Source organism: Bison bison, unplaced genomic scaffold (assembly GCF_000754665.1).
Source record: "Bison bison bison isolate TAMUID 2011002044 unplaced genomic scaffold, Bison_UMD1.0 scf7180017864077, whole genome shotgun sequence".
Classification (NCBI taxonomy): domain Eukaryota; kingdom Metazoa; phylum Chordata; class Mammalia; order Artiodactyla; family Bovidae; genus Bison; species Bison bison.
The window spans coordinates 908782-918982 of record NW_011494649.1 but is presented as its reverse complement, the minus strand read 5'-3'; the positions used below and the strand labels follow the sequence as shown (position 1 = coordinate 918982).

General features: G+C 58.4%; 1 protein-coding gene across 1 annotated transcript in view; it reads right to left on the bottom strand.

The window, feature by feature from the left end:
- HDAC7 (histone deacetylase 7) overlaps positions 1-10201 on the bottom strand; it is a 26776-nt gene that overhangs the window by 4135 nt on the left and 12440 nt on the right. Inside the window, 14 exon segments of the mRNA XM_010837513.1 lie at positions 55-87; positions 90-172; positions 1353-1450; positions 1672-1791; positions 3148-3235; positions 3432-3487; positions 4345-4452; positions 5627-5676; positions 5918-6038; positions 6191-6324; positions 7855-8074; positions 9238-9411; positions 9636-9832; positions 10016-10196. Coding sequence (XP_010835815.1) covers positions 55-87; positions 90-172; positions 1353-1450; positions 1672-1791; positions 3148-3235; positions 3432-3487; positions 4345-4452; positions 5627-5676; positions 5918-6038; positions 6191-6324; positions 7855-8074; positions 9238-9411; positions 9636-9832; positions 10016-10196 — 1663 coding nt within the window.

Here is a 10201-nt window from a genome sequence, read left to right as displayed (position 1 = left end):
CCCCCCCGGCCCACCTTCATGCCCTTGCCGCCCCCCTAGCAGGGGCCTCCTTACACTTGGCAGAAACATGGTAGCCACCCAGTGGGGCGGGTGACCCTCGGCAGCATCAAACCCAGCCGACACCAGGACCAGGTCCGGAGAGAACTCCCGGGCGATGGGCATCACGACTATCCTGTGTGCGGGAAAGTGGGGCTCACAGGCTGTGCAGGGCTGCCCGGCAGCGGAGGTGGAGGGCCCTGCCTGGGCCCAGTCCTCTCCCACCAACTCTACGGGGGAGCACCCTACTTTCAGGACTCCCAGCAGGATGAGCGGATGCCTCTGGCTTCCTCGACCTTGGCCCACCATCCATGTCCCTGGTACAGCCTAAGGACTCAGCCACCCAGGGCTCTTAACTGGCAAGAGGCAGGAAGGAGCCAAGGATGAGGGGATGAAAGAGGAGCTGGTGTGCTGTGTTCGGTGGGGAGTGGTGGGCAGGGCCACAGGGAAGGGGCAGGTTACTAAAGCCTCAGGGCAACACCAGAAACACTCAGCACTCAGCTGCCACCTGCTTAGGACTGAGTCGGCCACACGTCACCACTCACCACCTGAGAGCTGACCCGGGCAATAGATCCTCTGAGGTCCTGGGCCACCAGATCCATGCTCATCCTTTGCACCTGCCAGCCCCTCCTCATCCCTCACCCAACCCTGGGTCCACTTTGCTGTCCTTCAAGACCCTGGGTGCACAGATGCCAGGAACCCCAGCCCGAGGCTCCTACAAAATTAACTCCCATTAAGAATACTCCCAAAAAGTCTACGGAGACCTATTTCCAGGCTTCTCTTTCTCCAAATGGAATCTAGGAACCCCCAGAGAGAAATACACAACAGCTCCTGAGCCAAGTCCCCCTTCTAGAATGGCTTTTCTTAAGCAACGACCCCAATATGGACATCACCTGCTTGTTTTCCCTCTTCCTCCACAGTTTAGGCTTCTCAGCTCCTATGCAAAGTCTACCTCCTCCAGGCAGCTTTCTTTGCCTTAACATAGCAGCTCTGCTCACTTCCCCCTGCCTGTCTCCCTGCACTCAGCTCAACACTGGCTCTTGGTAGCGTGTGACATTATAAAGTACGCCTTGACCTTTTCAGTCTGTTTTCCTGTCTTCCCACAGGGACTGGATGCCCCTAGAGTCTAGTGTAACCATGCCTCTCCCTGTGTCTCAGTCCACAGCCCCACTCCAGGGCTGGCTTATAATGTCTAGTGATTAGATGAGGACAAGCTGACAAGCCACCTCATCACCTCCAACCTGGTGCTGCTGGAAAAGGGGAGGAGAGGGTGGCCCTGCTGGGCCAGGCCTCCTCTGGGCCCCTAGTGAGCTTACCTGAAGGCAGCCAGGTACTCAGGATCCCCCATGGGGGGGTCGAGACCTCCAGCCCAGGCCACGTTGACATTGAAGCCCTCACCGCTGCCAGCTCCCACCTGGAACACAGGAGGCAGGAGAGATGTGAAGAGAGCAGTGTCCCGGGATCCAAACCACTGGATGTCAGTGCTACAAGAGCAGCTCATGCAGCCCCTTCCCTTCCAAATGTAGAAACGGAGGATCAGAGAGGCTCAGCAGCCTACCCAGGATCACACAGCTAGCTGTGACAGAGAGAGTTAGGGCCACTCATGAGAGTCAGCGGGCCGGAAGATGTGGTTACCTCATCCACAGCCCCACTGCCAGGGAAGAAGTTGCCGTCGTCATGGCGATGAAGGGAGATGTACAGCACATTGGGGTCCTGGTAGAAGGTCTGCTGGGTGCCGTTGCCATGGTGAACGTCCTGTGCAGGGAGATGGGCAGTGGATTAGGGCAGGTCTGAAAGCAGAGAGACGGGGGCTAGGACAGGCTGGAAAGGTCTCCAGGTCAGTGACCATTATGCAGGTCAGGAGTCTAGACCTGGGGGTGAGAACCCGGGGACTCCTAGAGTTAAACTGTCCAGGGACCCATGGGTGCTTTGTAAGCCTCAGTCTCCCCACCTTATGTACAGAAATGTACATAACACGCTAGGTGGGGGTGATGATAACATGAGACCTGGAAGGGGAGGAGCCGCACCGAGGTCAGGCCAGCCAGAGCCAGAGGGAGAGCACGTGTTGGGGGAAGGTGAGTGCCAGGAGAGGGAAGCTTCCAGGGTCACACATCAGGAACCCTTACTACTGCGTCTTGCTCAAGGTCAGGGCGTGATGCAAGTGATGGAAACCACACTCCATTAAAGAGGGGCTAGGACAACGAGGCCCAGTGCCATCCTCAGAGGAGCGCCGAGCACCACCCCCAGGCTCCTGCCTGGCCTGGGAACGCGAAGGTGGACTGTGCACGCGCACTAGTGTGGCCCGTCCCTCTGTTCTGCGTTGGAACATCCCGTAAGTAGATGTGAATACGAAGTGGTTAGACACAGGTGCTCCAGGGCTAAAGGGCCTCGGCTCTCAGGGCTTACAAGGTATACGGCTGTGTACAGGTTAACCTAACCGCTCTGTGCTGACTTCCCTTATCTGTAAACCAGGGCAGAGTCAGGATTAAATATGTGATGCGTGAAACCATCAGTGTCTGGATTTGATTAGTGGTAACTGGATGCAAAGGCTGACTCGTTGGAAAAGACCCTGATGCTGGGAAAGATTGAGGGCAGGAGGAGAAGGGGACTACAGAAGATGAGATGGTTGGATGGCATCACCGACTCAATGGACATGGGTTTGGGTGGACTCCGGGAGTTGGTGATGGACAGGGAGGCCTGGCATGCTGCGGTTCATGGGGTTGCAAAGAGTCGGACAAGACTGAGCGACTGAACTGAATTGAGGTTGATGTTATGTGCTATTATTGGCACTCTCAGTACCTGCAGAGGAAAAGCAGAAGTGACCAGATCTACAAAGGGAAGCCAACAGAGGCCCAAAGGCAGCATTCAGATGGCTCCTCCCCTGTGGGAGCCGGTTACGGCTGAGCCCTTCCCACAGGCCAACTCCTCTGGGCCTCCGAAAGGCCCCGTGATGGGGGCACTATCCTCACCCACATTTACACACGGGGAAACCGAGGCTTGGGGAGGCAAATGCAGAACTAGGTAGGACACAAAGCCACGTCTCGGGTCGCCAGGCTCAGGGCTCTTTCTACAGGGCTCTCGGACCTGCAGGGGCCAGGAGCTGGGACCTACCCAGTCCACAATGAGGATCTTGCTGGCCTTGCCCTGCTGTTGCAGCTGCCGGCAGGCGATGGCCACTGAGTTGAAGAAGCAGAAGCCCCTGGGAGGAAAAGACAGAGGTCGTGCCAGCCTGTTCGCTCCCCGTGCCACCCCCACCCCACTTGTCTCCAGCCCGGCCCCAGAAGGCTGACAGGAAGGAGGGGGAACCTGGCCAACCAAGCCCCCCCCACCCCCAACAGGAGGGCCGTGAGGGCCTGCCCTCCACTCCAGCCCATCTAGGCCTCCCCGGGCCTTACATGGCTGTGGAATGGTCTGCATGGTGTCCTGGGGGCCGAACCACAGCAAAACCATTCTGGAAACAGAAATGCTTGTCAACCAAACAGCCAACCGTCTGACCCACACCTCTATGAAGCCGTCCCCCAGCCGCAGGCTCTTCCCCTGAGAAGGGACTATAAGACAGTGTGACTGACCAAGGGGCCCTCTGCTGACCCCCAGGCCGTGAACACAGAACCTCCCATCCTGGGGGCTCCTGGCTGTTATCACTTTGTAATAACAACAGCTATTATTTATTGGGCAAAATCTATGTGCCTGGCACTGTGCTAAGCACAGGGTTAACACTGGATTTCACCCTCACAACGCTCTGAGGTAAATGTTACCTAATCTTCATAACATCTTCATAAGGTAAACATTGTGATTATCTGGTTTACAGACAGGAGAAGCCTGGAGCCTTAGGTGGATTTAATATTAATAACTCGTGCGAAGTTGCCTGATAGCAGAGCTAAGACTTGGGCCATGAGCTCCTAAACAGTGGGGGCTCAACACAAGCTCCCATAAGGTGCCAAGCCCAGAGCAAACAAGCTCGGGTGTCAGCCCAGTGGGTAAAACTTCAGCATCACGAAGGGCCACTCTGCCAGTGCATGGGGCCCTGGAGAGGCTCCGCGACTTGCCCGCGGTCACACAGCAAATATGTTAACTGACCCCGCATGAGCATGGGCCTGCCTCTCTCAGAGACCACAGGACCAGGGGCCCAGTGACTTGATTCCTCAGCAGGTAACGTGAGCCTAGGATTCAGATCTCATCTGTCCCTCCCGAAACCCTGTGGTGATCTCCAGGAGGAATGTGATGCTAGGCCCTGGGTCTGCCTCCCCTGCTGCCCGTTCCCTGCCTCCTTCCTCCGTGACTCACCCACCCTCCACTCAAGCCTCCTACCTTTAGCTCACGGGAGGCCACTTTGAAGGCGAGGTCGGTGACGCTGCCAGCAGCCCAGCGGGCCGCGTTGGAGGAGTGCAGCTCATTCCAGATGGTGTCGGTGTCCACCTGTGGGGGCCAGAGTCAAGACCCGCCTCACCCACGGCCTCCCACAGGAGCCAGGGCCTCGGGGGCAGTGCCCACCCCATGGCTAGGACCCCAGGGGCAGGGAGCTGGGCAGATGACTGCCTCCCCCATGCCCCACCGCCCAAAGGCAAGGCCTCCCGTGTCCCCCAGTCCCAGCACAACTTCTTCCCAGCTTCAGTCCACATCACCAGCCCGCATCTGGCCAGCACTCTGCCGGCAGCATTGCGCCTGCCCCCCCAGTCAGAGGAGGGGGCATGGCGTTACCTGGGCGGGACTTGGGGTTTGGGCCTGGAGGGGGTTTTAAGCCCCCGCTGACTCTGCTCAGGCCCTCGGGATGGTCGGAGCTCGAGGGGCCGTCTGCACCACTGTCTTCCACTCAGGGCCCCTAGCCCAGGCTGGGAGGCCCCCCAAACCCAGTCCCTGGGCCTCAAGGCTAGGGAGGGGCCGGGGGGCGTGATGGGGAGATGGGGAGGGCGAGGCGGACCGAGAGAGGCGAGGAAGGCAGAGAGAGTCGCAAGAGGCTGGAGAAAGAGAGAAAGACAGAGACAGAGAGGGAGAGGAGGGAGGAGAAAACAGAAGCAACAACAGTTGGAAAAATCAGAAAGTGGCAAGAAATGGGAAGTTGTGAACAGGGCGCTGACCGGCTCCCACACAGCCTCCCAGCGACAGTTCCCATCCCTCCAGGACTAGGCCTCCATCCCCTGCTCTACATTCCCAGCCGGGACACCACCACGGGGACATTCTGAAGGGAGGAAGGGCACTGCCAGGAGGCAGAAGTCCCCAGGCAGAATGAGAAGGAGCAGGGAAAGCTAGGGCATCAGGACATGCCTGGGTCTCCAAGGATGCCAGAGGCACCCCACAGCCCCGGGCCAGATGGCCTGGAGGCCAGCGTGCTCTCAGAGGGAGATGAGCCCAAGCCCCAGGCTCAGCCCTGCTCTCTCAGCCTCCTCAACCTCCACCAGAGGCCTTCAAATTGCAAGGCAAGGGGCTCTACACTCAGGAGGACAACCCACCAACGAGGAGCTTCTAGCCGGCAGAGGAGGCACTAGGGGAGAGCCCCAGCCCACTGGGCCCGGCAGGACCACCGAAACAAGCAGGCGGGGGCTGGGCCTGGGGGAATAGGGAGGGAGGAGGTCTGGAGAGCCTGCATACTTACCCCAACGCCGCCGCAAGGCAGCATCACGAACATCCTCTGTGCCAGGAGGCCTGCAGGGAGAGGCCCAGGCGCATGAACTGAACCCGCTCAGCCTCCGGCCCAGCCCGAAGCAGGGGGGCCCCGAGAAGAGGGCCGGCAGGGGCTGGCATGGGTGGAGGTGGGCAGCACGGGGATGCCTGGACGCCGAAGGGACAAGCTCGACGGAGTGAGGACGAGAGCATAGGAGGATGCTCGGGCTGGGTGAGCCGGTGGCACGGGGTGGTGGGGCAGGGAGGGTCTGGGGGCCCCTACCTGCCAGCTTCCCATTGTCCAGTTTGAGGCGGCTGAGCGGGTTGGTGCCATAGAGGAGTACATGCCGCTCAGAGTGCACTGACTGCAGCTCCTCCAGGGAGGCCTTCCGGCCCCGGAGAGACTGAGGAAGGACCCACAGAGCCCCTGAGCCTCTGCTTTGGGCAGCCCGCCCCTGCCATTCCCCCCGCCCAGACTGGCTCCAGGCCCTCCCAGCTCCTTCCCTCCCACAGCCCTCACCCACTCTAATCCCAAAGCCCCCACCTGCCTCCTCACCTCACACTGGCTCCGGAGCCCCCGTTCCAGCAGCCGGGACCAGATGCTCTGGATACGGCCTGCGTGCTCCGGGTGCCTGCTGTTGTCCCCGCAGGAGCACTGGTGCTTCAGCATCACCGAGGCATAGACCAGCCCTGCGGGAGTGGGCTCAGGGGTCAGGGCCCTGGGGAGCCCCAGACACACCCCACAGTCCCCCATGCCCCATCCTACCCCTCGGCGCCTGCACACACACCCCTAGCTCCTTACCCAGGCAGCCTCGGGCACCTCACCCACACACCACGCAGCCCCAACCCACACAACTGCCACATACTACTGCCTTCCCGACTCACTGACCCTCCTCATGTGGCCCAAGGACCATGACCAGGACCTCAAGAGCTTGGAGCCTAACAAAGGGAGGCCTGAGGCTGGGGGCTCGCCTGGATATGATGACCCAAATAGGAGCCCCAAATCTGGGAGCTGGGAAGCCCACAGAGACACCGGGCCATGTGACAAGACAGATGTGGCTTTGGGGAAATTCAAATAGGGGAAAATGAATAACCACCTAACTGCTCGACCAATAAGAAATGTTTAAACTAAAATACTATGATGACACACTATAAAATCTCATTTTTAGGGCTTCCCTCGTGGCTCAGTGGTCAAGAATCTGCCTGCCAATGCAGGAGACATGGGTTTGGTCCCTGGTCCGGGAAGATCCCACATGCCAAAGAGCAACTGAGCCCATGTGCCAGAACTACTGAGCCTGCGCTCCACAACAATAGAAGCCGGTGCAATGAAAAACCCACACACCACAACTGGAAAGTAACCTCCACTCACCGCAACTAGAGAAAAGCCTGCATAGCAATGAAGACCCAGCACAGCCAAAAATAAATAAAATTACTATTTTTTAAAATCTTTAAAAAATTTTTAAAGATTAATTATATCACAAAGTATTCATCATGTGTAAAATGAATAGGGTGTAAAATGTAGCCACAAAACGTAGTGTATATGGGATTTATACGTGTGGCTAGAACGAAGACTGGCCTGAAATACGGCATCGTTTATGAGGGGCTGCCTCTGGGTGATGGGATATTGGCTCATGATTTTTTTTTTTAGTAAATTTAAAGGTCACACCTATATTTTTTCCTTTTTAAATATTTATTTATTTGGCTGCACCAGGTCTTCGTTGTGGCATGCAGCATGTGAATTCTTAGTTGCAGCATGTGGGTCTAGTTCCCTAAGGATTGGACCTGGGGCCCCTGCATTGAGAGCATGGAGTCCTAGCCACCGGATCACCAAGGAAGTCCCCTGGCTGGTGGTTTTTTTCCATTCTTATGCTTTTCTATTATTTTTCAAAATTTCTAAAATGCTCTTGAGTTCTTCTCACAAGCAGAGCAACAATGTAATTTTTGAAAGGCCTGAATTAATTGTCAGGAGACCCGAATTCTTAGCCTGGCCTGACTGCCAGCCAGCTGTCCCCTTGATTTCCCGAGCCTGGGTCTCCTTAACTGTAACATGGATACAACCACCTGCTCCGTGGGACACTGAGTAGATCTCCTCAGACTAAGAAAGGGCTCTGTGGTCTCGAAACATGTCCAGAGTGAATTATGACACAGGGAATTATGGACTCCCCTCTCAGCCCCCGTGTGCCCCGGCCTCTTCCTCCTGCCCTCTAATCCAAGCCTTACCCGTGGTGAAGGGCAGGGTCCGGGCAGGGGTCTCTGAGCTGGGCAGGACACGGGCCTGGCTGGCGGGCTCTGGGGTCGACAGCGAGGCAGGCGCGGCCGGGGATGACTGAGCCCTGGACAGGGGCCGGTGACTGCCCGGGGCCAGGGGAAGCAGCACGGAGTCTCCAGTGGCTCCTCCGGGGAGCCGCCCGGCCAGTCGCTGCTGCTCCCAGAGGAACACCTGAGGGACACAGGGGGCCTCAGGCTTCAGGTTCTCAGACCCTGCTCCATCCGCCTCTGCCCACAGCCAAGAAATCTCCCGTCAGGCCCCTCTTCTGCAGAAGCCTCTGGCCCTGCTGCCCAGCTGGGCTTTGAGTCTCTGAGCTCCCTACCCATATACTCCCCAAAGATCTGCAGCCTAGACTGACCACCCCATTGCCCCAGTACTCCCTGAGCCCTCGAGACTCCAACACCAGAACTGGAGTGAGGGGCCTCAGGTCGGCTCTGACCAGGATCTCCTCCTGGTCTCGAGGACTACCCACCGCTCAAGGACATAGGGACCTGCGTGAGCCGCTGCACTCTGTGGACTGTTACCACATCTTATGGGCTGAGCTGTGTCCCTTCCCACCTCGTATTTAGGATCGGACACCCAGTCCCCTCAGTATGTGACCTGATTGGAGATAGGGTTTTCACAGGGGTACTCAAGTTAAAATGAGGTCATCAGGGTAAGCTCCAATATGATTCTTATCTTTATAAATAGGGGAAGTTGGGATACGGACGTGGACAGAAGACAACGTGCAGACCCAGGGAGAAGGCGGCCATCTACAAGCCGAGGGAAGAGGCCTTCCTTCACAGGGCTCAGAGGGAGCCAACCCACCAACACCCCGATTTCAGACCTCTAGCCTCCAGAACTGTGGGGAAAGGAACACCTGCTGTTTAAGGCACACACTTTGTAGTACTTGTTACACGAGCCCCAGCAAATGAAGACTCCATGGCTTGACTCATTCAGTTGAAGGGCCAAGCCTGGCTCTGCCCCACCTCCTGCCCTAGCACCTTCCTGGAAACAGTACTAACAGTCACAGGGGAGAAGTCCTAGAGTGGGAATGCATGGGGCTCCATGAAAGACCAGTTTCACCACTGGAAAGGGACATGGCTTCAGCCTGAGGCTGGAAGGCTGCTGGAGGTGCACGTACATGTATGTGTGTATGAATGCACGTATGCATGTGTGTGAATGCGTGTATGCCTGCGCGTGTGTCTGTCTGTACCTCAGTGTGGGTTTGGCAGAAGAACCATGGTCCCAGAGCTGTCCCCTGCACTGACGTCCTATCTCCCTCCCTTCCACCATTACCAGGCCCCAGAGTCTCCTGACTCTACCTTCTGAGAGGCCCCTGGGCCTGACCATACCTGCTGGTGCTGCTGGAGAGGAACAGGGCCTCTGGCCTCCTGCTGCCCATGGCTGGACTCCCTATGTTCCAGGCCATCATCCCGAAGTGGCCCCACGCTCCCACCATCCGTCTCGAGGTCCTCAGCTGAGGGTATCTGCCGCAGTCGGGGCTTCTCACTCGGCTTGGCTGACCTCTAGGGGTGGGGGAGATGTCTACTGAGGAGACATGCTATGGCACAGGGCGTGAGGTGGGGAGTGGTGGTTGGGGCCAGATCGTCCTGCATCCCGCTGAGACTCTAGTGGTCACACAGCCCTGGGCCCCACACATCCCCTCTCTGGCCCTGCCCGCCCTGAGTCTCCCTTCTTTCAACCCCAGTTCAGCCACCCCTCACTGCCTCCCCTACCCCGTCCCCCTCACCTTGATCAGCTGGACGTGAGGTTTGAGCCGCTCCAGGCGGGGCTGCAGGGGCCCCAGCAGTGAGGGGGTAGTGGCGCTTGGGGGCAGGGGCTCTGAGCGGGTCCGGCTCAGTGGCCGGTGGAGGCCTGATCCAGAGGGCCGCTCGGTGGTCAGTAAGGACTGGGCAAAGTGGAAGGGCAGTGGCCCAAGCCCGGGCACTGGAAAGAATGGGGTGGGGGGCATAAGGAGGAGACCACAAGGAAGAGTGGAGGGAAGCCAGGGTGGAGGGTGAGGCGAGCCAGGGACTCAGCAGCAAGACACACAGGAGGACGGGACCCTGGCCATGCTTGGCCCTTGGCAGGGTGCTGGGATCCAGCCCTTCTGGAGAAGCTGGGACTCACCAGTCAGCAGAGGGGTGTGAGTCACTGAGGGATCCAGGAGGAGAATGGGCTGCAGGCGAGAGGGCAGGGGGCCCCCAGCCTCGGGCTCCAGGCCATGGGGCAGGAAGAGGTGAGCATGGGGGTTCCCCAGGACTGGGCCCCGAGGGCCCAGAGTCGCATGGGTCCTGCGGTCACCATCAGCCTGCG